At 39.3% G+C, this 27,414-nt stretch overlaps 1 protein-coding gene across 1 annotated transcript; it reads left to right on the forward strand.

The window, feature by feature from the left end:
* PPP1R3A (protein phosphatase 1 regulatory subunit 3A) lies at nucleotides 1-27,414 on the forward strand. Its single transcript, XM_076330634.1, has 4 exons — nucleotides 1-847; nucleotides 21,564-21,622; nucleotides 21,733-21,869; nucleotides 24,098-27,414. Exons 1-4 carry the CDS (start codon nucleotides 54-56, stop codon nucleotides 26,645-26,647), a joined length of 3,540 nt encoding a protein of 1,179 aa, XP_076186749.1. The 5' UTR covers nucleotides 1-53; the 3' UTR covers nucleotides 26,648-27,414.

The following is a 27,414-nucleotide window of genomic DNA, read 5'->3' on the forward strand; positions in this document are numbered from 1 at the left end:
TATCAGCTGCTACTAGTTGTACAGTTCTCTTTCAGTGTATATCAGAGAGCCCAATGGAGTCTTTTGAAGGACCTAGTCGGGTTAGCAGGGCTAACTTATTAGAAGTCCCCACTGTAAACGATTTCTCTTCAGAGGACGAAGATGTTAAACCTGACATTAAACATCGTTTCTCTCCACTTCCCCGAAGGCGGAATTCTGCTTCTTCAGAGGAAGAGGAGGCAGATGCCCCCACCACCGTTGCAAGAAAAGTTTCATTTGCTGATGCATTTGGGTTTGATCTTGTGTCTGTTAAAGAGTTTGATACCTGGGAAATTCCAAATACAGGACAAAATGATGACATAGAAGATGAAATTTTCCCTCAGGAGGAATATTTTTTCTCTCAACTGTTTACGTTACCTGCTTCACAAGAAGAACTTTTGCAAAAAGTACGAGAGCAGAAAGTACTGTTGGAGTCAATCGTGTTCCTGCCTGGGATTACCTGTATGAACGGCATTATACGAGTCCTCAATGTATCCTTTGAAAAACTGGTGTATGTTCGAATGACACTGAATAACTGGCTCAGTTATTATGATATCCTCGCAGAGTTCATGCCTAATTCTTGTGGTAGTGAAACCGATCAGTTCTGCTTTAAGATTTCTTTGGTGCCTCCTTACCAGAAAGATGGAGCTAAAGTGGAGTTCTGTATACGCTACCAGACATCAGTTGGTACCTTCTGGGCAAACAACGATGACAAAAATTACACACTGATTTGTCACAAGAAAGAAACTGTGCCCAAGGTGGATAACAAACCACACAAAGAGGTCACTGATAAACATCTTAAAGGCTGCTTAAAGACGACACAAAGCAGGTGAGGTTACACCTTAACTTTTGGTAATTTACAATATAGGTGGCTAATGCTAACTTTCTAAGTGTGCTTGCTGGAGCTAAGACTGCCCATGCTGGTTTTTTCTATTGTTTTTTTTTTTTTAATGATAAATTAGACCTAGACTTGTTTTCAGTAAAGCTCTTGTATATATCAGCCAGTAGTTTTCTGCAGACAGATTAGTTGGGATCATAGTTTTAATATACGGCATGCATGCCACTCATTTGAAAAGTAGTGTGAGGGTCTATAAATTATGGGCTGTGTACCAATTTTGATCTCTGTAGGATATAAATTGAGCTGACATCAGTAAGAGCTTTGCTCCAGACTGAGGTAGCTGTACAGTTAAAACACTTTACATCACTTCCTTGGTAAGTCAACAAAAATTTAAAAGCAAAACAAGTCCTGGGTTTTCACATGATTTATTTCCTATTGCATTCTCTACATGCAATTATTAAAACAGAAATGGCACTGGTGGTTCAGGAAGCTGATAACTCAGGGAACAATCCTATTGCAATTTGAAGAGCTGGTACAAATTTTCTGCAAGTTGTTGGGCTATACTGCAAGTTGTATATTAGGGTAATAATTCCTTTTTCCTACTACTGGTTGATGTTTCTGTTTCACAAATAGTTAAATGAACAATGATTTATAAGGCAGAATTGGTAATATATTAAAGAAAAAAGATATATAGAATTTATCGCATATATATTATTCTAATTAAATGTACTATGTTAATTATAGAGTAAAGTGGCACTGGTTAACTTATAACAACCCCACATAAAGAGAGACACTCAGGTATAGTAACTTTTGGCTTCCTACTCTGTTTTTAATTCCTCTTCTTTCTGTAAGCAAAACAATGTTGCCCGCGAAAATCTAATTCTCAATTTTTTTCTCACCAAATTTGCTATAAATCAGTTGGAGTTCTGCAGAACCAAATCTATATTTTACCTGCAGCGTCCTTTGCAATACTTAGATCCCAGAACTGATTTCATGTTGAGTTTTTAGCTCCTATACTCTTTCCAAGTAACGCAGTGCTGTTTGATTTCCCTGGTGCTCTTCCACCGGACCGAACTGGTGAAGAAGGGGGAACAAAACCGCAGCAGTGATGGGAGCTTAAGGAGAAGGGAGACAGCCAGGGCTTCCCCTGTGCGGAACCTCTCTTCCCAAAACCCAGACTCGCTGCACTGAGAGCCTCTGCCAGCCCTAATCGCACGTCAGCCCTGTGAGGAGAGGCGTGCAATACCGCTTAGTGCCTGCATCAACACCATGGTGTAAGAGCAGCCCGGGGCTAACCTGAGGCCCGATTCATAGCCAGTCCACAAAGCTCTCCTGATAAGCGTCCCTTGGGCCAACTCTGGGGCCACCACGATGATGCTTCCACGGGGGTACGTCAGAGCAGAGGGAACGATGCCTTTACCTGCCATGTGGTCAGACCCTGACATTTGTGCCTGGTTCTGTACATCGTATCTGTCCTTCCAGAAGTATCACACAACCCATTCTGGGTAAATAAGATAGCCCGAGGTCCCCTGCAGAAGGCCTGTGATATCAAATACCGCAGGCATATGCAGGCAGTGTGACTTCAGCCTGAGTTCAGGTAGCCCACATGGAGCAGATGATGGACGCGGTGAGCTGAGTCTTAGTTTAGTGAGCCCTGGTCTTCCAGTTGCTTTCAGGACTGATCTGCAAATTTAGATAAAATTGGGCATCTGAGGTCGAATGACTCCTAAGAGTTTAATTCCCTGAAGTCTCCTGTGACATACCTAGTGCTAGCATAAGTTGTAGAAGCGTTTCTTCTGGATGATCCTCTTTTACATGTATATGCTAAATGTATTATATGTAAGTCAGACAGAGGTATTTTAAAAAAATGGGAAAGGAGATAACATGTCTACTCCTTAACATAAAACTACCTTGTTTCTAATCGGGGTGTAAAGTTGTCTCCCTCCATATCAGGCTGCAGAGGAATGTATATATGTATATATGTGTGTCTGTGTGTATACATATATATAGGTATATATACACATATGTATATATTTGTTCATATATACACATACACACATGTATATCTGTAATATTAAACCCAAAGTGGTCAGATTCTTGTTTACATTAAGATCTGTTACACATTTTTGGCAAACACTTAACTAATGTGCACTTTCAAGACCCTCTTTAGTGGCAGAAGGATGTAAAGAGACCTTACAGTAAATGCAAAAATAAGCTGAAAGTATTTTTGGAATATGGTTTCAGTGGTCATCAAGGCTTCTGAAAGACAGTTCTGGCAGATTGTAATCCAGGACCAATTTTATGCTGCAGGAACTTCATTGACTTCACAGGAGTTACAGCTTTCACCAGTGTAAATGAGGTCAGCATCAGGGCCTTCCGTTTCAAAAGAACTAAGATGCCAACCTCCATTGCTCACTTCTTTTTCAAAGTGTCTTTGTACATGTTGCCCCTTTGAGTGAGGAGGAACACCCTGCGGACATCTGCAAAAGTACCTCATTATTCTCCTTCAGACCCTCATTAAAACTCCTTTGCTTTGATGTCTAGAAAAAAGCACAAGAAAAACAAACCCCCCAAAATTGGCAAAGTGAGGCTGCTGATGTGCTATGACTCCTTCATATCACGTTGAACAGTGCTGCCTGTTTCCCTGCCCTCCTCCACCAGCCCGTCTCTCTCTCGCCTCTTGTTTTCTCTTCAGATGATGAACTCTGCAGCACTTATATATGCTGTGCTGGATGTTTATAGAACATTTAGCAAAGTGGGGGTCCTGGACCATAACTAGCTTGTCTTAGGAGCTGCAGCAATGCAAACAGATATACACAGAAGTAATAACAATTTTACCTATGGTTCACACAATAAATACACAGGTAAGGAATATTGCTATCCATGCCCAGGAGCTGGACATCTTAAATTAAAGATTTCTTTATAGCAATTTGAATAGAAGGATATTTTAACAGGACGCTTATTTCAAATTTAGAAACCTGTTATAACTTTTTTTTTTTTTTAAATCTTGGCTCTGAGATATTTATACTTTCTCTTAAAATGTGCAATTTACCTCTTCAGTTAAAAAATAGGACTGTTAAAGAATTATGTTTTTTAAGCAGGGAGTCTGATCCACTCTAGGGCATACTTGTGTGGCTCATTAAATGTCATTAGCGAGGATTAGTTGCGTCAGTTAAGTGAAAGGAATAATATGCACTTTCAGAGGAAGTTACTGAGGAAACACAATATGACTGTATCATGTTACCCTTAAGAATACGAGCCAGGACAAAGTTGTGTGAATGAGGGCAATGGGGTGGCTTCTGACACCATTATTAAGAAATAAAATAAAAATGGACTTAACCCTCAAAAGTTGCACCTGAAAAAAATGATAGTGAAAAGCAAAACTGTATGGAATAATTAATGCTGAAAACTGTCTAGATTTGGATATTCAGAACCACATGACTTAAAATCCTCCCTATTCATTACATGTTTCATTTGCTTTTGCTTCTATATCTAGGCATAAACAAATAGTCTTCTCTTAAAATTTCATAAAGTATATGCTTCTACCTGTATTTTTCCAAGCTAAAAATCTTTCCAATATTTTAGCAATTTTTGCATTTTTCTAAAATCTTGAAAGGATTCACAGGCACAAAATATAGTTTGAAAAAATAACATTTGAATGAATTAGTTTATGTTTACCTGGAAGTGTGCATTTAACTTATACATACTTATAAATATACTTTGGGGAAAAAAATTGACTCCTAAAATTTGAAGGCTGTCATTGGAAAAGAGAGCGCTTCTGTCAGTAAACAACCCTGATTTCTATCATATATATACACATCTAAACATTCAGAAAAATGTAAATTAATTGTATCAGCTCCACTCTTTTCTCTTTTTGTTTGACTCTTGTGCTTTTGGGACATGGATAATGATTCTGAACACAAATTTCTCCTGGTCCTCAGGTGTGGACCACATGATTTTGTTGTGGACCCCAGGCTCCTGCATCGGTCTGATCAGACAGGAGCTGGTTGTGTGTTGCATGAGGCAAACTCCTGTAGATCATGCTGCATGGCGCAGTGATAACTACCTGCAAACCATTCCCCCGGTCACTGGTGAGGCTGCGCCCCATTTCTGTGCTTGGTCCTGGTTTGCCATCTGTCAAGAGAGCAGTGGGAGCAAGAGCACAAGGAAAATGGTTGATAAGCATGAGAAATGTTTTACAAAAGTGTAAAATGTGTATTTAGACTCCTGTCCTCCGACAAGGAAGGGGGAGGCTAGTATTTTTATCATAACTATTAGACTTATCCCCCTCTTACCTCTCTGAGCACACAAGTGTATCACTCTGAACTGATGTTGGTCCTGTGCTTTTTTTCATAATTGCCAGACTGTACCTTTCTTTGAATGGTAGTACACCAATTCACTTCCCTCCATGATGCCACTTTAAAACAGAACACAAAATAGGGCGATGTCTTGTACAAGACCTGCCCTATGTACAATGCGCGATGAGAAGGAAGAGATTAAAAACCCCGAGTCTGTGGGCTGCCAGTGCCAACTTCAGCAGCATAAATGCTGAATGGTTTTAAAGCAATTGCCAGTGAGAAAATTTCTTCTGTGCATGAGTACTCTCCCGTCTTCAGCTGCTGTCTCATCCCCTTCCTGATGGAAGGCGAAGCTGCTGAAGATCCATCCTGGCAGGACTGCACTGTGCTCAGTCAGTCTTCCCCAGGCAGATGGCAGACCAGCGCCTAGGTTGCCTCGAGAAATGCAGTTCTGCATCAGCTCCTCTCGGCCTTTCCCACAAACCCATGATATGATTAAAAAATCAAAGACTTCTAAGGAAGATGTTTGGAAATAGCTTCACATATACTTTGCTATGAGGAACAACTGTACTATTCCCAGCTGGTCTATTTAAAATATGGCATTTAAATTATGTTCCCTTTTAATCCTTGTTCTTTTGATTATTGCACATCATAATCGGAAAGGGAAAAGGAGAGCAGAAAAGGTGTTAAAACACACGTCTTCTTTGTGTACTGCTATTTTATCTCAAGGTTGTTTCTGGCATCTCAAGTCACAAGTTACACCTTCATCAGCATACAGATATGGGATTTAACTAAAGTTTATTGCTATTATTAGGAAGTGACTGCAGTCACTGTTTTTACCAGGAGAGCAGCTGCTAGAGAAGCTATCCATTCACAGGGAGCCAGCTAAAAGCAGCACTCCTCTGCTGTTCAATCTGACCTAGTATTCCCAGCCCTTCTCTTGCCTCCTGGTCATTGCCAGTCTTTGCCAGTTGTAGAAGTAGGTAGCACTGGCACCAAAATAAGACTTCTCCAGGTACTTGAAGACCGTGGTTATCAGGGACACAGGATAATTTTTTAAGCTGGTCTAAAATATATTATTCAGACAAGTAGGGTAAAAGCAAGCTGTGGAACTGAGGCTGAGTATTAGGACATGCTTCTCAATAGCGACTCGAGTTATCTTTTAGGGAAATTGCTGCAGCCTTACTCTCCAAAGTAATTTAAAATAAGTTAAGATAAACCACTTGAAAAATGTTCTACAGGTAACAATCCTACTTGGCCAGGAACTACGCTCAATGGTCTTTTTTCTATCTGTCTAATCATAATATTTAAAAATCCTGGCATACTTACTATATTTGAATTATGAAATACATTAAAGACCCTAAAGATAGATATCTAAGTTAACGGCATAAGGCTCTGAATGCTATCACAGAAATGCTGAAGAAACAGGTGGAGGTTATGGATGAGAATGGCATGCACAGAGCAAATAGACACTTGCTAACCGTACTTGTGGTCTCCTAATTGGAGAGTACCTGCAGACTGAAAAACTGTCTCATTTTTGCTTTCGGTGATTGTGAACTGTGCCATCCATTTGTTGCACTGGAAATACTAAAATAAGCTTCTAAACTTTTAGGTAACAACATATGAAAATAATACGTTGCTTTGCTGGCAATCTTAGTGTAGTATTTACTCTGGATCTTATTAGTACCAGTGGTTTCTCACTCACTTCCATGATCTACCTTAGAAACTGCTCTCACCAATGTTACAAAACAGAAATGTGTGCTCTAATATATGGGAAATACTGGCTGCTATAAAGCTTTTTTGCTTGTTTGCATAAAACCATATAAAACTGATGCTTTGTGATCTGAGTATCATTTCTCAACCATATGATAAGTAAGTACTTGTAATTATACATGCATTGCTTGGCTTTACACTTGTAAGATTTTTTTTTTGCAGTTGCTACAATTTCATCAGTTTATTTAAATATGCCAATACTGTAACACTATTACAACTGACTCTTAGAGCTCTTTAAGGCAGCAACTGGCTTGATCCTGCAATAGGCACAATAAATAATTTAATGTACATCAAGAGTCTCACTGAGCTTGGTAGAACTCTGCATGTGTAAAACTATCCTTGAATGTTAATATTTACAGGACCAGAGCTTATTTCTGTGCTCTTTCAGACCACCGATTAAGGACCTTTGGACAAACAGAAATATATTGCTAAAGAAACTCCTGTATTACATTGTTCAATGACTCTTTTGTTTAGTGAGATATCTGTTTTGCAAATTGAACCAGGCTGCTAATGAACATTTCAATACTCTGTCTGCTGTCCACTGTTCAGGTATCACAGTTCATAAATGTTCAGTTGGAAAAAAATTGTTCCATTACATTCACCTTGACTTGGCTAAATGTTAGTACTGAAAAGATGTTTAAAGTCAGTGAAACATTAACTGAGAGCACTGGAGTCATATTTAATCAATGCATTCACTAGCAGTGTCATCTGAGCTGTTTATTCTGATTATGAACTTTAAGCCATGATCCAGCTACAGCACTGCAGCTCTGAAATGGAAGCAATTGATTCAGCTACAGTGTAAGTCCAGAGAACCAATCGCCCATCGTACTTTTAAGATAAAATGTGTATTATCTTCTCAGTTACAAAAGGTAGAAAAAATGGTCCAACCAAATACTTTGCAAGTTAAATGCAGTCCCTGCCTTAGGGCAAAGGAAAAGATAAGAACTTTTAAACACCGCAGGAGCATGTTAGAAGTGCCTATGTGATCCCTAGGCCTTCAGCGACACACAAGAAAATATTAGTTGATATGCCAAAGCATAATGGGGGCTTGGTTTTCTGACTGTCTCTCCACTCTCCTCCTGATCTGTGGAACCAGCTGGTACTCTGACGCTAAACCCAAAGATTTATTCCTGCTGGTTACAACTAGCAGTCCTAAAGACAACTGAAGAGCACCGAGCTACACAAGTGAATGTGAACTAGGTAAAGCTGTCAGGTTTTTCTTACCTTACACTTAGGTGCACCAAGTGGATTTGCATTTACATTTTGCTTTGATGCATAATAATTGTCCCTGCAATAATGTTTATGGCTGTTGGACAATAAGCATAAGATGTTGAAGCCTGGATCACTTCATGTTGTGGTAGAGGGTTGGGGAGTTTGTCAGTCTTTCTCCCTCCCCAGCTACTCTAGTAAATCCGCACCAGTGTCTCCTAGGTTATATTCCAGGTCTTCTTCATAGAAATATTGATATGTATCACACAGCTGCCTTCTTGCTGTGTGGTAGTAAGACAGCATGTGGAAAAAAAGAAGGTTATAAAAGTCTCTTCTTGTCATGCTAACACATGGGAATTTTATCCTCTTGAGATACTTATTGAATTTACAATTGCTTTCCAAGATTTAGATCATAGTTGTCCTTTCTCAGGAATGACTAGCTAAGTCTTTTTGTGGTCACCCATTCTGTTCTCCTCCCCGGGGGTGGTATCTGTGTCTTAGTCTCACCTGACTGCCATCTATCTATCTACAGTCTCTCCAAGGCATCTGTCACCTTCTTGCATACATGCCTCAGCATATTGCAGTCAGCCTCTAGGAAATTACTCTCTTCTGACGTGCCAGTAGGGGACTGCTCCTTCTCTATTTTTTTCCACATGAGATCCAGGGAAAGACCAGGTGCCACATAGACTAAGGTCTTTTTCCTCTCAGATGTATCCAAAATAGATACAGTTTGGGAGAAGTGCAAGACCTGTTGATGGTACTTGGTTTACTCTCCTTCCATCTTTTAAAACAGTGGGAGAAAGAAGCAAGAGAAGAACAGAGGGGTTCTACCCCCAACTCCTTTCTACAACACCATTTTGATATTTGGCCATGGGCCTTCCAGGCAAAATAGCAACCTAAGAAGTGTCTCCTCTGACCTCAGGCCAAGCTTAGCCCTTAGGAAACTTGACTCCTAAGTCATCTTTTCAGTAGCCTGGCCCTGGAAATAGGCATCCCAATAGTAAGGTGCTGCATTAATAATTCACAATGGAGCTGTCAATAGATCTTCTGACCTTGTCCAGGGAAGTCTTTCCTAAAGAATTTCCTTGTTTCTCAAATAGTTAACCCATTCTGTTGAGGGATTTATGCAATTTTCTGACCAATCTGTGTACAAAGCAGCTGTGTAAAAAGACTTCTGAACTGGTTTATTTTCAACATTGTTATGTGCATATCATAAGGTACAACAATCATGACAGAGCTATAAAAGGGTCTGATAAAAGTTGCACTCTTCCTGTTCATAGTTTCTGTAGCTTAATTTGAGATATAACTGACTTATTATGCATGGCTTTTTCTGCAGTCTTCATACCTATAGGCATGAGAACTGGGGATAGACAGGGCTATATTAAAGGTTTGAGCCTGGCACGAAATTGATGTTGGGCTCCTGGTTCAGACTGTATGGAACTAAAATCTTCAAATGGACAGATATACATCTATAGTTTTAAAAAAATTGTACTAATGTTTTGCCATTAAAACTCAAGGTCTTTTTTAATGAGCTAGAAAATAAAGACTAATTTCTTGGGACTCTGCTTGCTTTGAGGCTATGATTATTCTCATCCCAAACCAGGCCAATGCATTTTGTTCTGTGCCACCTATGTCCCTGCTTCAATCATAAACTAAGACTGAAAAATGAAAATGTTAGTAATTGGAAAATATAATCCCCTGGATAGCACCAATCCAATAATCTTAATAAAAATAGGTTTATTACAAACATTGCCTGAATCCTACGGGGAATTATCTTTTCAGAAAAAACACTCAAATTCCCTTACAGCTGCTCTCTTGATCAATTGTCCCCCTCGATACTATTAATCATCATACTATATACTGCTTATTCTGAGCATCTTTTTCCACTTTGCTTTCCAAACTTCCTTTCCAATTTCTCTTTGTTTAGAATCTACTGACAGTCCTTCATTGTCCTTTTGCCTTTCCTCCTATTCTGGTGTCAGCCCCTTTTCTTAGAGGAGATGACCAAAACTAAGGAGTATTTCCTCAAGGTGGGGAAATACCACAGATTAATATTTTCTTCCTCAGATTTCAAATACTTAAGTAGAGTTTCCTTGTGGCTCTATTTTTGTGCACAATGCTTGTGAAGGTTGTTAGGCTGGCTCTCCTGATAATGCAGTCTTCTATTCACAGCATAGTATCAAAATGGTAGCTGCAGTGCAAACCTTCATTGCCATGCCAGCGTGCGAATATCCTCACCTACTGCTCTAATGATGAGTGGGTCACTCCATCTCTGTGCCTCTATCCTCTGTGTCCTGACTATCAACAAGGGAGCTAATTAGTGTCAGTCCTGTTTGTTTGGTGACACCTATTTACTAAGAACTAGATTGAGCCTTCTCTAACACCGCTGGTGGTTGAAGGTCATATAAGAAAATCAATCATTAAGGTTGGAAAAGACTTCTAAGATCATCGAGATTGAGAAATCTTGCCTAGATTTGTAATAAGGGCTCTGATTTTATGTACAGCTTAATTCTAATAGGATCACTTGTAATGGCATAATATTTTAAAATATTTTTCAGTAATTTCTAATTAATGTTCGCACAGCTATTCATTTATGGCTGTTGATTTTCTTTGCAGCTTTTGCTTTAATTTCTGAATCTTTTCCTGTGTGGTCCAAATCAGTTTGGAATCTAACAACGTAATTTGAATTTTCTGCATTGTTTAAATAAAATTATTTTTCTGTTGTGCTTCTATTTTTTAAATACCTCCTGAAAAAAACTTAAACATATAAACAGAAGGCAATGATACTGGGACACGTGACATGCAGTAGCAATGTCGTGGTTCAGGCACACATAACATGACATCTCCACCAGGAGGGATCATTTGAAGCTGAAATGCTCTTAGGTAGGAATTAGCCGTATATTCAGGTAAAGCCATCTGGCAAGTAGAAATTCAGGTGTGTGCGTTAGGAGCCCAGAACTGAGGAACGGTGCTCGCTGAGCTTCAGTCGCCCTCTGCTTTGTTGTCAGCACGGACAGCAATGCTCCACGCCGCGCTCACACCGCTCTCTGCAGTTTCTTGGTCTGTCTGTAATTTGTGCAGCTGTTGGTTTCTGCTCTACCTAAGGTCTAGTTCCCTGGACTCTGCCTCGGGTTTTTGTAGGAGGCAGTTATTTCAGGCTGAGGACAGCCAGCTGCCCAGGCCCGCAGCCCAGCCACCTCCTGAGCTCTGCTCCCCAACACCTCCCTGAACTTCGGTCAGGCGCCATCGGTTTCCAACACAGCTGTGACGCCCCTACCTAGCATTAAGAGCAGCTTCTCTTAACAGTATGTAAAAGCCTGCAAACAGCTTAGAGCATTTCCCTGAAAGGTGGTACAGCTGAGTACTTAGTTTTCTTGCAACTTTCTTTCAAAGCCACTTTACTGCTTTCCCCCCCCCCAGTAATGGATTTGGTAATTCAGAGCTTACACATGCTGCAGTGTCGACACTGACTGCCTTTTGCTGGTTGTCGTCTTCGCTCTGCTGCTCACTTTGTCCTCTCCTCGCAAACCCTGGGCAGACTGTCCCTAGTTCTGATTTTAGGTGCCCAGTACTTCTGCCTTCTTGGCCAGTCATAATTCTGTGTCCAGCTGTTTAGTGTTCTCCCTAGGGTCTAATATTTGAATTTTATCTCATTGGGTTTCATCCCTATGTCCTATCTTAAAAAAGCAGAGGACCGTTTAATTTTCTCATGCAGTAATGTCACTTTTCTTGTATTTTCTTCATATCTACCCTAGTCTATCGCAACATGTCTTCTTGTAGGGTGCACATCTTTTTTTATGCATCCTAATCTTCATATGCTGCAAATCTGGTTTGAATGATTGAAATTCTTTAGCAATCATAAAAAACTTTTTTCTGTATTTAGATGATTCCTAAGAAAAAAATGTATTCCCTTAATTTCTAGCAAATTCTTATCAATACCTTTATATACAAATTGTTATAAAGATAAGCTATTGTTATCTAATGGTTTCTAGGAGTTTAAGACTGTCTCAGCAGGAGTTGCTGAGGGATGAAACTCTAATGATGATTTAAAGCAGTGAAGTGTGTAGGCTGAAACTGAAATAATTATTGCTGTAACCCTCTAAGCACTCTAAGTTCCTCAAGAGAAAATACTTTGTTCAGAACAGACCCTGAAAAACAAAATGCTAAAAAAGTAAAATAATAATAAAAAAAACCCCTTGGAGCAGGATGATAATTTAGAACTAGAATCAGTATAATGTGAGGATGTTCTCAACAACTGCTCACAAATGCATCAGACATCACAATTAAAAAGGAATAATAATTATGGCCCCATTCTAAAGTATGTAATATTCTATTCCATTCAATAAGCCATGAACACTTTAAAACCATCAGTGTAATCCACAAACCTATATTTACAACATTAAACTGGATGTTCTGCCTTTTCAATAACTGTCATCTCATCTCTATTATTTTCACCTCAGACTCTAATTGTTTCTTTTATAGGAGCTAACCTACCAGTGTCCTTGGCAGTACAGTTTATGGCTCATGCATTTACAGTAATTGTTTGGGCAATTTGCCACACAGTATAACAATCTTCACATCACAATCAGTTTTTATAATAAACAGCATTAGTTGTGAAAAATACAAGTGATGCATGATTCTTATGGTAGAATAAGGGCACTGAAGATGCCCTTTAGAAAAAGAAAGGAAAATGCTCAAGCCTTGAACTGCTTGAGAAAAATACTGATGTCACAATAGAGCTAATTAATTTGATGGTACAAACAAGAGGGGGAAAGGGCCTTGCATTCATTAGTGTCAATTCCAAATGAGAGCATACCGTTCATAAAAATAATATTCTGCCTTCGTTTAGACAAAATGTGCAGGTAAACAAATGAGAAATAAGCACCAGTTCCTGCCGTAACGATGATTTCGCTCCTTAGCTTTATCAAGGCTCTTTCTCTTCTTTAGCCGCAGGGAGCTCAAAGCCTGCGGGTAGACCTCTGGACGAGGTCGGATCCTGTTGCCCACCAGCCTGGCTGGCTCCTGTGTGGCCAGCACTGCCGGGCGCTGCTGGGCACTGGAGCCTCTGTGCATGGTACTGGTCTGCTCCTGGGAAGCTGAGCGCTTACTTAACGGCTTCTCTCTACAACCCATAGGTGGTTGCGCATAAAGATGCCCCACCTCATGCGGCTCTACTGAAGACATTTTGTGGCCTCTCGATTTTCAAGCGCCCAGAAATAACAGGTCAAGCGTTGCTTGGTGGGGAGGCTGTTTGACACACCTCCAGCAGGCAGTCTCTCCCGCGTTAGAAATTCTCCAGAGAAATAAGGTATATGCCCTTTTATGCTGGTGTACAGGCAGGTAATCCTCAGCCTCCCTGTCATCTCCACGCCACCTGACAGCCCTGGCTTGTGCTGAGGCACAGTGAAGTGAGGCCCCAGGAAGCACAAAGGTGGCTTCAAGCCAAGGTTGTACCTCCCGTTCTCGAGCTAGGCTGTGAATTCTCTGGCAGCACCAGGGCTTGAGACTAATATTTATAGGGTGCTGGAACCACGTGTGATAAGAAATCGTGGAGTGGTTGTATTATAAGACTATAACTTCAACAGTTGATAACATGGGCATCAATTTAAATCAGTAGGAGACTTGTCCCTATAGTGAGTTTTGGACTGAGCCTTATGGAGGCAAGGAATGAGTTTATCTTTACTTGTTAAATATTTAGTTCGTATGTTCAATGAGGGAGATAGATAGAATAGAATAGAATTAACTACGGACACCCCTTCAGAAGAGGAGTCAAAGACTGCACTTTGGAGATACACACCGGGATTCTCGGTGGCTCCCAAACCCCTTTTGTGAGTTGTTGTACAACGGCAGAGAGTCCAGGACATGGTCTGGATCCAGATCCCGGAGGATGGGTGGGATGTATCTTCAGTGGTAGTCTCACCATGATAATAAGCCTAGAATCAAGCTTATGGTTTTAACATTTTTTTTTATAGTACCAGCTTTTTTTCCCTTCTTGCATTTTCTTCTCTCCATGAACTGGTTTTGCTAATATTTTGTCCCCTGTCCCACTGGTATTTTAAGACAAGTATAAATAGAGCAATATTTTAAATGTAATTTTCCAGTAAGCCAACTGTTTAAGGGGAGTTATATTAGTAAAAAATGGGTTGAATTCTTACTCTACTGTGTCTTACAAACAATTTAAAAGAACTTTAAAGCTCTGCTTAGAACTTTACACATACACAGCCTTTCCTACTCCTTTCCAAAATTTCTTCTTCCTTAGAAATTTATTTTTGTTGTGTGTTCAAGGGTTTTGAATGTCATCATTGCATACAATACTACTGAAGTTCAGAATTACATGTGGAAAATCCTTTATTTAGTTTCTCATAAATGTTCTTTTAACCCAACTCCTCCAAACCTTTTACAGGCTTTCTGCTTCCCATGTACATGTAAGATTTTTTAAATAATTTTTGTTGTTGCTTTTTTTTTTTAAATACATGTAGTTATTTCCTTTTCTACTTCCCTTTGACATGACATCTGCTGCAAAAATAACCAAACCAAACTACCAGCCCTTCCCTCCCCACTTGCCCCTCTTCTTCCCAGCTTTGTGGGGTTACAGATCTGTGCAGGATGCCTGTTTGGCTCCAGTGACATCTAAAACCTGAGCGCTTACCTGCACTAATTTACTTTTTGCTCTTCTGCTTCTCAGTAAAACATTGCTGACACATTTAACTACTTCTTTTCAAGCATCTCGTATGTTGTTTACATCCCAGTGGCATCATTCTTCAGCAAGGTTGGCTATTTTCGGCACTAGATCCAAAAGCACTAGTTGTATTGAAGGTTGCTGCTGTATTAGGCTCCTCTTAGGTTTAGAAATCTGACCTGAAATTAAAATAGAATTACTCTTTGGTTAGCAACTTCAATCTTGCCAGCTCCTTTCATGAGGACATTTTAGCTTCATCTCAACTTCAGGGTAGAAGAGGATTGTTTTGATTTTGAATGCACCTTGAAGTAAAAACCAGAAGCATGAAAGATTCTGTGAGAGCCTAAGCCTATCTGAATTTTTAAATAAATTTTATTGAAAATTTTTTTCCCTCTTATGTGTTTTTAACTAAATATTTGAGAAATATATTCTTTAAATATTTTAATGTCCCCATGCCTTTTTAAATTTCAGGCTAAATAATATATTCCCACGTTTTCTTTTAAATATGAGATAGTATAAAATTGTTCAGGTTGCATTAATTTCAAGAGTTTTACAGGTACATTTTCATCTTTCCATACTCTGTACTCCAAGAATTTTAGCCTTTTCCCGCATTCTGTAAAATAAATATCTTGTGATTTAGGTATTATGATCTAGCACAAGTGGATATAACACAGAACAATGTGAATGATGCTGTGGGTTATACAAACATACAGACACAACTTCTGCCAAATATTGGTGTGTGAATTAAAACCGTGACAAGCTATAACAACCTCACCCATTATGAAGAGATTAGTAGCTCCTGGCTATAGTCCCAAACCTATTTCAGACCAGACCAAAGCACCTGTTGTTCCACAGTGAAATGTGCGCTCCTGAAAGCATAACTCTCAGGGCATATAGCTGCATAGGAGCATTTGAAATAGGGCTGGACTGGGACTACGGGACCATGAAGTGCTTATCCCTTAGGAAGTATGTTGCATAATCCCGTTCAGAAAAAGATATCCATATTTCCATACTGAGACCTTCTCAGATTCTTGCGCCTGGTACTTGCACTGAAAAATTACAGGATATACTTTTGTAATGGTTACGGATCTTCTTTTAAGTTTCCACAACAAATGTTTTTGTGAACTCTTTCTGTTAATACATTAACAGAGTCTTGCTGCTTAATATTTTTTTTGCCTTCTCAGTATTTACCCCTTTGCTATAGTAATAGATGGCATTTATTTCTCCTCTCAGACTTTATTTTGCTAGGCTGAAAATAGAAATACTCAGTTTGTCTCCTTAGTTAATATAAATTTTTCATCCTGCCAGTCTTCTTGTAGTTCTTTTCTGCACCTGTTCCAGTTTGAATTAATCTTGAACACTGTATACAAATGTTCCAGAGGAGCTCTTACTAGTGCCTGGTGCCGCGACATAAATATTTCTTAGAAATCTTTCATTACTGGGAATACCTACTCCGACACATTACTGCAGAACTCTGTTTGCCTTGTTGCCACGGCCATGTCACACTGGTGGCTTCGAACTGTTTTCTGCCAAAAACAAACTCAGATTTTTCTTGTTCGCCTGTTTCTTCCAATTTCTGACCCCTCATTTTGTGGCAGAAACTCTTTCTAGTCCCTAAATGTATAACCTGGCACTTTAAAATTTTGAATTTCATCCCTTATCTATTATTCTGATCCTCCAGGCCAGCCATTTCTTTCAATCCTCCTCTGTGTTGATGATGTCTCCCAACTTCCTATCTGTCACAGATTTAATTTAACTTTGACTTTTTGTGCCTTGGTCTGTAATAACATGACTGAGTAAGTCTGATCACATGACTGGTCCTCTCCAATTCCCCGGTGACGTCTGCCAGCTCTGCACAGCCCAGCTCGTGGGGCCCCGCTTGGCACCGAGTCCCTCTCCCACCACCCAGCTCTTGCACTCATCTCCCTCTTCTCCAGTTTAATTAATAAATTTCCCATGTGGCTGCACAACAAATGCTTTAATGAAGTCCAGATAGATTAGATAACTGATTTTTAGACAAGGGAAATATAGTATTCTTATCAAAGACAGATATTATCAGGTGAGTTTGGCATTTTTATGCCATTTTCCATTTATCTGTATTTATTCTCTCATTTAAGTTTTGTTCTAAATCTATTGTGAAAACTTTTTGAAGACACCTGGGCCTGTAGTTGCCCTGACACCACTTCTCTTCTTTTTCCTAAATATAGATACTACTTTTCCTACTCTTCTGATACTGTTACAGTAGTATCAGGACCAATTTGATAGATTTGAATAGCAAAGATTTTAAACCAATGTGTGATTTCCTCTGTTGGGTCTCTCAGTATTTTGGGTTGGAGATTATCTGCTCCTCTTAATTGGAGCATATTTAAACACCAAGTTCTGCTCCCAGACTGGATGAAATAATACAATTTTCTAAATCTCATTTCCTATCAGTTGTGCCCTGTAAGATCTCTGTTCCTGTAAGATTCTGCCCCACTACTAGCACTGTGGTAGAAAAGTTTAGAAGTCTTTTGTTTGTGGGGTTATACATAGATTATCTGAAATCTTGATAAAACCTCACTTCTAAAAAAAATAACTATTTAACTTAAAAAGACTAATTGCAAAGCATTGACATGTCTTACTTTATCCCAACCCTTTCTGAAGTCAAAGCAATATTGTTTATTGGCTAATTAATTTTTTTTCTCATCACTTATTCGTTGTCTATCTACTCCTCACATATTTAGGGTTCAAGTCTGACATTTTTTCTCTGTTTGGGATGCCAATTCCACATAATTTTGGGACTTCTGAAATCCTTCGCATAAAGTCCATCAACTTTTCAGTCTTCTCAGTCCTACTAATTAGTCCCTGGACTTCACATTTGTTCGTTCTAAATGCAAAATTATAGTGATAACCTGTTTTCATTCCTGCTTTCTTTTTATCACTCAGTCCAAGTGAATGATAATTCCATCAAGAATGAATCGTATGAGCATAAGTATTTTTTTTGAAGCTGGTAGAAATTCTTAAGTTCCTGATGTACTTTATGAAGATGTGCCCCATTCAGCTGAAGGAGAAAAAGCAACTGAGTTTCTGCAGGTATACAGGTACTTATGTTGGAGGGGAACTGCATCAGCTGATATCATGGATTTTTCTAGCTTGCATTGTTGTCAGAATGCCTGGATCACTTACAAATAAAACTGAATGTTTTTAAACAGAACACAAATTTTGTGTCTCTCACTACACAATGTAGGCACATTTAGATCACCCTCCACAACACAGTGAGATAATTAATTTCAAAAACAAAAGCTTAATTAATATTATAATTAAAAAATCTGCTCATGGAATTCTGATAGTGAGCTAGGAACTTTGCAGAGAAATATGGAGAGAAGTCAGTCAAAAAACTTGGTAACTAGACAAACACCTTCTAATTGCCACTGTTTGATGAAGGGGCTAATTTTTGTTGGCTTTTGGGAAGTATTTCAGTCTTTAGGGTGTACATATATGTTTGAGATTGTTCTGTAGTTGTATGCACCCGTAGTCTCAGCACCTTCATATTACTTCTTAGACTGAAGTAGTGCTGTTAAATGACTATTTTTTTTATGCTCCTATTGTGATCCTCAAAGACTGCAGTATCAATATCCTCAATTTAGGTTAATTTTAGATTTCCCACTAGAATAATTATATGAGGACAGGTATTTCTGATGTAGAAGTAAAATAAGGAAAATAGCTGTTACACTGACTTTCCCTGTACTCAGGTATTTGCAGGACAGGTGTGCACAAATAATGGGTTGTAAACCAGCAATCTTTATAAAATTCAGTGCAACATGCAAGAAGTTACGTTACAAGCCCTGCAGTGTGGATCCAGGCTGTGAGGCTGTATTATCATTGCTATTTATTACCTATGTTGCAGCTGTGAAAAGAAACTCGGGGACCAGATGCTACTAGAACAAGAGTTAGGGACAAATTCAACTCTAATCACAACAAAAGTAAAACTGAGGGGCTCAGGTCATTCACTGTGTGTTACAGCCCCAGCCACTAAAACTCAATAGCTGCATTCCAGTTTGAATTTAGAGTTACAAGGTGAGATTCACTCAGCTGATTTCAGTTACCTAAAACTTATGGTTCCAGCCTAAGGCAGTCACTGTAGGTTCCTTTTATGGTCAGTCTCTTCCAGAGGCAGAGAAGCTCCTTTGAAGGATATGTCGCTCTATCTCACTCGTGGTGTCCATGACAGAGGAAACGAATTTCCCTTCGGAAGCGTTAATCTCTCACTGCTGATGATAGGGATGATGTACACGACTGCCTGAGCATAGGTGCTTAGAAAACTAAGGCTAGATAAGGTAAACCCCATCCTGACACATGCCCATAAGCATCCAGCTTGAAGCAGCATTATATTTGTTCATTTAAAGGTTCAGAAAATAGGTACTCCTCCTTAGCATCCTTATTCAAAGATTGTGTCTATATTTTACATTGAAAAGTTGTTAATCAAAACCAAAAATAATCACTGGATAGGGAACATAGGGAACAGGAGACAGAATCCGGTTTCTCTTTTCTCCAAGGAATGAAGAGTAAGCTGAAGAGTAAGGATCCTGCTTGTACATCCAACTTCAAGAGCAGTAGGCAAATCTGCCCTCCAGTTTGCCCCCAGATGGTCTGCATCCTGGTAATTTGGGTATTTTTTGGATGTGTGCGCAGTGGGATTTTCAATCCCATCAGGGTGTGACAGAAGCTGAAAGTGCCACTGCATCTCGGATGTGAGCTCTGACTGCCAGTAGACTACTATGTCAGATGTGGGCATGAACATCTCTCCTTCTTCTGGGAATGCTTCTTGAAAGAAAAAAAAAGTGTCAAATTCCATTCCTTTAAGAAGTAGATGAGGGCCCCTTCTAGCCACAAAGGATGCCATCCTTCCTTCCCAAGAGTTGCATCCACATGGCTGAACGCTGCAGGTAGCCAGCTTTGAGACGCTCTTTTTTTCCCACTGGATAGCAGTAGAAGGTTCCCTGCTGTGCCCATGCGGTTTTGGGATCATTATTTTGGGGTGACTGACTCAGCTCATGTGTTATACATGTCTTGGCTCCTAATTTGGGGCTTTTGCAGACACCCTATTAGCACCTAAATGCGTTAATGCATCTGTCTCATGGTTAAGCCCCAACCTACACAGTGTCTAGGCTTATGGAAGCAGGTGGGTGAAAAAGATGCAAAAGGGCAGAAGAAAACTGAGAACTAGATGTAACACTAAGACAAGCATTTGAACAGTAAAAAAAAAAAAAAAAGTATAAATAATAAGCAGTAATGATGTACCTTAAAAACCCCACAGATCTACTGAAAATAAGGGCCTGGCTCTGCCAGCCTTTTAAGGATGAAATGCAGATTATAGCAACTGCTGGCAGGGAAAAGTACAACTCGTGAGTGGGAGAGTGAGAAACGTGCGGAGGCTATGCATGTACCAGAATTTGAGAGTGACATGACATTCATATGGATAGCAAGAATATTCAGCATTATTGCAATTAATGGTGAAAAAGAACTGTTGAGAGAACGTTAAATCTTGTGCTTCAAGGACAGCTTCTAACAACAAAAGGCCAAGAGGAAATTTAATAGGGCAGTGCAAATTATTCGAAGTATTTTCCTACAAGAACTTTACGTCTTCCCCTGAAGTGCCTGATGGTGGCCAGTGTCAGAGATCGGATGCTAGACTGGCAGAATCTTCTGTCTGCTTTAGTCTGGCAATCCCTATAAAGGCTGGGTTTTAAAAAGTTGGTGACAGTCAATGTCTAGGTTCTTTTAACAGAGTATAAATTTAGCATCCTCCTTCTGAATTAAGCATTTAGGTGGCAGAGTTAATGTTATATCAATTCAAATGAAAGACGCTAGGAGAAAATAGAAGGGGAAAAGATTAATATTTGAAAATTAGAAAGTAATTTTCAGTAACAGAGGTGGACGGCTGGTTGAAAAACGCATAAATTAAGGCCTACAGAAAAAAAATTGCTCCTCATAGAGAAGTCATTAGGAGTGATATAATAATTTACATTTTACATAAGTGACATTCTTTTTACATTTTTTTTCCCTTTTCCGCTAAAGGTTACATCCCTATAAGCAGGCAATTCAAACTGCTATCACTTTGCATTGATATTGATGAGGACTGCAGGCACTCAGCATCTCTCTGTAGGTGTTTGTCGTGTTGGACCTGGCCTTTGTTTTCACAGCCAGCAAAGCAACAGCAAAAATTGCACTAGCTGCAGGGAAGCAGAATTCATTCCTGCCGGCCAGGCATAGCTTAGCAACAGGATTTATACTGTATACACGCAGGGAGAATCTTTTGATTTATTTCAGGTAACAAAGATGTCTTTTTCCAGGGATCTCTGTATGCATACAAATATTTGAAAAATATAAACAAGAGAGAGGCCCAGTCTCCTGAACACATATATCCTTCCAGACCCTTGCCTGACCCCAAAGTTACGCTCTCCTGTCACTGACCCATCTAATCACCTTTGTGCTGCTTTCTCAGAAAAGGCCTGGGAAAACCCATCAGCTTTGCAATGTAATCTGAAGGTCAACACATTTTCATTTTCTTGGCCAATTCTTTCTTTGACCAAGACTTAATATCAGGTCACTCAAAAAAAGCTACATTTTACAAAGCTGTTATTTTAAGAATTTCAAACAACATTCAAAATTTCATGTAATTAACTACCGGTCTTTATAGCTGAGTCTAAGAAGAATGAGAACAATAATTTTTGCAGAATAACACAGGAAGTTTCTTTTTGTTTAACAGCAAAGAAGAAATATTGGCAATGTCTGACGATGACACATGGAATAATTCAAGGACTTCAGGTACAACACCCGCTTTAATTAGTTCTTCCTTACTGCACAAGTTAATTAAAAAATAGCGAAACAAACAACCTGATGGAAATTATTCAAGTATGTTTTTGTTAACTCTTCAGACACAAAGATTCCAGAGATTGTGTATTCACAAGCAGAAGACAAAGACACCAAACCAGCCAATGAAAATATAAAAGAGAAAAATGCAGAATACAACCAGGGTGATCATGAAGAAGATGAAAAAGAATTAGAGTTGCTGGTAAGTGTTAAACAATTATATCTACAGTATTAAACAATATGAATCCATTTACGCTTCAAAGCTGGTGAAATGCCCGCTTTTAACAGAGCTGACTGATGCACTAATTTACAAATGTAAAGCCTTGGTCCGTACTTTCATTGAATCTCTAACGTTAGATTCAACAATAGAAGGTGCTTTGATTTCAGTACAGTGCGTCAACTTTTTCTGGTCTTAAATTAATGACTTCTCCCTTTTACTTCTTTACCAGAGGCTCTCAATGACAGTTTGAAGGAATTAGAAGAGTAGCATTTCAAAAATCTCCCCTCCTAGCCTCTAGGATGGGAATATTCTTAAATAAATGCTTTATATTTGGTAAAATTCTTATATTTATGGTACTGTTTGCTTTTGGGGTTTTTCAAAGGATAACTATGTAACATGCTATGTGAGCAAAATAAATATATATATTTATATTAGCAGATTTTTCTATATCAGTGTTTGACATTAAATTTTTTATAATAAATTTCACACTCAGTGAACATTCAATCTATTTGGATTTGTGTGTGTGCATGTGTGTGTGTGGTTTGGCTTGCATTTTTCAGTGTGAAAGAAAAAATGGCAATAAATGAGACACATACAGCAATCTATTATTCTCAGTGTCTGTTCTCAGCTCATATCATTTGAGTGCATAGATTCATAATCATAGATTATAATAGCTATCACCTGTGAAAATGTGAATGCTGAATCAGACAGGAGAGGAAGATGAGAACCATTCTTTTTTTTTTTTTTTCCTTATTGATAGAGAGAGAATAAATTCCTCTTATTTGAATATAATTTTTTCTTGTCTTTTACTTAAAAAAAGTTGAAAATTGTTGCCTATTGTGGGACCTTTCACTGCCTGAAAGTCAACGTCTTTTTTTTTATGGCGAAACATAAAAAGGAGGACCTCTAAAATCCCTTGTTGTTCTCGGTCCACCCTGTTACAAAAAGCAAGATCAAATATAACCGTTTGTTTATCAATTGCCAGGATTGTCCGTACAATAAATGAAGGGGGAGCTATAATTTAGATGTTAATTTGCACTATGCGCTCTTTAATGAATTAAACAATGAAGGCTTATAATAGATGGAAATACAACCAAATCTTTGAAACGCACAGGCATTGGCTCACAAGACAGCTGTGCAGTTGACAAGTAACATGAGCCTTATGTGAGAAGAAGGGGAAATCGTAAGATTTGCATATAATTATTGAGATCATGCAAATGTCAGTTATGAGGAGGGGAAAAAAACACAGGCATCTCACTGTTAAATCCTGACAGTTGGCATCACCGAAGAACTCAAATACACTTGAGCACTGGTTGGCAGAGGGTCATTAAAACAGAATTTGCAGAGACATTAGCTCCCTCACTTTTCTTTGAGTGACGTTTTACTATTAATAGTTTGCAGAGGCTTTGCAGAAAACATATTAATAAGAGAAACTGTAATGGGGGTATCTACAGCAAGTGCAAATGCATAAAGGGGTGCCCAAGAAGCTAGCCTCTAATTGATCAGCTAGTGCTATCACTGAGACTATGCTAAAGTGAGAAGAGAGTGTAATGACAAGCAGGCATAGCTGAACAATACAATATGATATTTGGGAGCTAGGAGGGAGAGTGATTAATTTCTGGCCTTTTACTTCGCTAATCTCATTTCCAACTCATGTCTTACCAGATTGTCTAAAAACAGTCTGGTTTGAAGCCTGTAAAATGGTCCCTGAGAGAAATGAAGCACAGATAATCCTTACAGTATTTGTCAGTGTGAAATGTGTCTTTGTTTTACTGGACAATACTGTACATTACCAGGCTTTGATGTACTGTATCAATGCCCTCATTTAAGCGCCAGTCCTCCCCCCCTCGCCCCACATCTCCCTCTCTCCAAACCTAGAACCGAATGTATAGAGAATGAATTAGCCTTTAAGGAAATATTCTCTTCAGATTTAATTTGTATAAAACGCACTAGCAGCTTACTGAACTCATGAATAAAGAGAGAAGGTTCTGAATGCTATTTTATTTCCTGCTCCTTTCAGCACCACCATAAAGCTCATTACCTATGTTAAAAAATACATACAATGCAAATTTTGCAAATGGTTTGGAACACGTTTCCATAAAAGCTTTGTTACTGAAAACAAAACTTTCCACAACGAAATCCTGCCTCCTTCATTTGGAATATTTTTGCAAAGCGCTTTTTGATCATTCTTTTCTATTCTATTGTTTCAGCTAAATCAGCACTTCACAGGAGCTAGAGGTACCTCTTCCAGAGATGAAAGGAATTTATACACAACAGAACCAGTTAATTTTCCAAGTGAAACTGAAAGATTGGAGAAAAAGCTAACCTGTATAGAAAGAAGCAGTGACTTGCTAAGGTACCCTGTGCCTATCAGTTCCTCATCTGAAAACACTTCACAAGAGATAGGAGGAGAATTAAAAGATAAAGTTAAGTATTCCCTAAGAGATTATAATAGTCAGCCATCAGGCAAGGAAGTTGCTGCTGGCTCAGTAAACAGTGGTGAGTGGTCTTTGGAACATACTGGTACCAGTGAAAGCCTTTTACCAGCAAAATATTTTCCTGGGACAAAGCAGAATGAGGCTATCGATATTACGGCTACTGTCTCAAGCCGACAAGGAGAGAGCCACACAGATATTTCAAAAGGTGAAACACATAGAGCCTCGGGAAGTAAGATGATGGAAAGGTTATTCATCAGTGAGGATGCTGCTGATACCTCGAAAGGGGCCTGTGAAACGAGACCAGAAACCATTTCTCCAGAGCATGATGAATCCATGCAATTAAATGCATGCATAGCGGGAACGCTGGATGGCAATGCTAATCCAGCTCCGGAGCACCAGGCGCCGCAAATGTCTCACCAAACTCTGGATTCATTGTTGTCAGACGCTGACAAAAATGAAGGAAAAATCAAGATGATTGAAAGCCAAGTTCGGGTACATTTAAGAGGAGATTTATATGCCGACACTTTTGCACATGCTGATGTCTCAATAGATTCCACAAAAAGCCAATATATGCAAAAAAAAGAAGTTGGTGGAATGTCAGGAAAGAACTATAACACTGATGCAGGGAAGGAGAAGAAAGTCATCGAAGTTGCAGACTTAGCACTAATCGGTGAGGAGGAAGCACCCAAGCCTTTCAAGTCACATAGAAAATGTGCCGCCAAAGCGTTGAATACAACGCCTCTGTCAGCCGAAGACAACAAACAGGCACCCAGGCCCTCACAGGCAGATCCCCCGGCATCCTCTCCGGGGGATGAAAGGACAGCTGAAGACACTCGGGAACACAGAGGATTCACGAGGTTAAAAGACAGAGGAAAGTCAGACAACACAAATAAAGAAGGACTAATAGGAAAGGAAAGCAAAGCAAACCCTGCGGAGCAGAGGTGGCAAGAATTGGGTAGCGAGGTTTGGTGGGGAGCGAGGGGGAGCACAGGGCCTCGGAGTACGGCTTCCACAAAGGAGTTGTTTACCTGCCAGGAGGCAGAGAGTTGTGAAAAGTCTTCTGTCTCCGAGCAGGGTATTACAGAGGAAGCAGAGGCAGGTACAGCTTATATAATTAAAACAACATCAGAAAGTGCTCCAGAAAAAATGTCTGCCAGTGAAAAAGCAGTAATTGCTATGCTACCTCAAGAGACTGCACTAAGTGACAGGCCCACAGAGGAAAAGGAAACAGCGTTTGATACACATGAAGGGAGAAATGATGGTTCACATTATGCTCTTTGTCAACTCAACACAGTGGGTGTATTATATGACACTGAATTTGAAAAGGAATCAGTTTTAGATATTTATAATGCACGCGTACATGAAGCACTGCAAGGAGAAACGATGTCTGTATGCAATAGCAGGGAAAAACGTGCCAAAGCACAACCAGACATCGGCAATATTCTACCTGTAGAAGAAGCAGTAAAGGCTTCTGCTACAGGAAAGAAAGAAGATCTGCAGCAGGGTTTATATTCAGAAGCAACTAAACGTCCCTCCAGTGCCCAGAAGCATCTATACAGTGAGGAAGCAGAAGCGCTCTGTAGGGAAGAAAGCCATGTTGGTGCACCTTCCTATTTATGTGCTGAAGCTGAAACAAAAATGCCACCTTCTGGTACAAGTGCTGTGCCCAGTTGCCATTATAAAAGCTCTTCAGTGGCATCTTCTGAAGGGTCCACTGTGGTAGGAGGTATGGAGCATCTGTATAGACACTTTGAATTCAAAGTCGTTGACAAGGTTGCTGCTGAGTCAGGGTACGATTTAAGTCTACCGAATGAAATGACATGTATTAATAAAAACCTCTCTCCTGAAGCTGAGAAAAAAGAAGTACCTTCCACTTCAGACATAGCAATTTCTAGAGAAGGAAGAGGAAGGAATATAGGTCAATGTTTCCATCAAGCAGAGTTCAAACAAGAGAAGTCATTGAGGCCAGAGGTTTTAATTAGTAAGCTTACCGAAGAAGTTGGAGGGACAAGCTCTCAATCTGACTGTTTAATAACTGAGGGGAAAATGCTCAACTGGCTTGATGACTCACAGAAGGAAAGCCAGCACATTTCTGATTCCGCAGATATTTCTAACCAGAAGAGTGAAGCACTTAAGTTACCCAGTGAGTCTCCAGGTTTAAAACATATTGCTTGCAAAATCTTTTATTTCTTCTTCTTTCTTTTATTTGCTACAACACTCTACCACTATGATTTGATGGTTTGTCTTGCACTCTACCTGTTCTCCTTGTATTGGCTATCCTGCGAAGGAGGAAGAAACAAGGAGTCTGTCAAGAAGGAATAACATTGATTGTCAACTGTGCTCAAGATCCATGGTCAATAGTCTCCAATTCCTCCAAAGCATTTTCACTGTTAAAGAGCTTATTCGTTGTTAGAACCAAAGCAAGTTTTCCACTGAAGCATCTTTTTAAAAGATTACATATGAAGTTGAGCCTTCATATAAGTAATTATACTATATAGGACCATTATGTTTGGGTCATTAAATACCTATATGAATATGAGTTCTGAAGCACGTCAAGTTAAAATGAAGTACAGCTGTTGCTCCTTAGCAGGATATGAAGAAGCAATGCTTCATATCTCTTTAGTACTTAAAAACACCATTTTCTTGCATTAATTTCTTTTGCAGTAAAGCTTCATATTTTTCTGGGAGTTTTTTCTAAGGTTTTGTGTAGTACATAACAACACAGGGAACGGTATAAAAACTAACTCAGTATTTTGGCACTGACATTGCAGTTGATAATCTGCTGGTGTAATTAGCCAATGCTCTAAAAAATGTGATATTACATCATGTAACTTTCAGGATGTAAATGCGTAGCAGAACAGATGTGCTGTTTCCACCCTGAAGAGACCGAAGGCCACAGCCACAAGCCTCTTACCATTCACTCACATGCACAAATGTTTTTAGTTTTTGTAAATGAGGACTGTGTAACATGACTGAGAATTTCACTGAACTAAGTGTTATTCCAGACAAAGCTTTTGAATGACATTTTCTCATCAGTGTTGCTTAAGCATATCTACAAAGCATTAAATAAATTTTACAAAGGAGTGCTA

The sequence above is a fragment of the Aptenodytes patagonicus genome, chromosome 1, assembly GCF_965638725.1.
Source record: "Aptenodytes patagonicus chromosome 1, bAptPat1.pri.cur, whole genome shotgun sequence".
Lineage (NCBI taxonomy): Eukaryota > Metazoa > Chordata > Aves > Sphenisciformes > Spheniscidae > Aptenodytes > Aptenodytes patagonicus.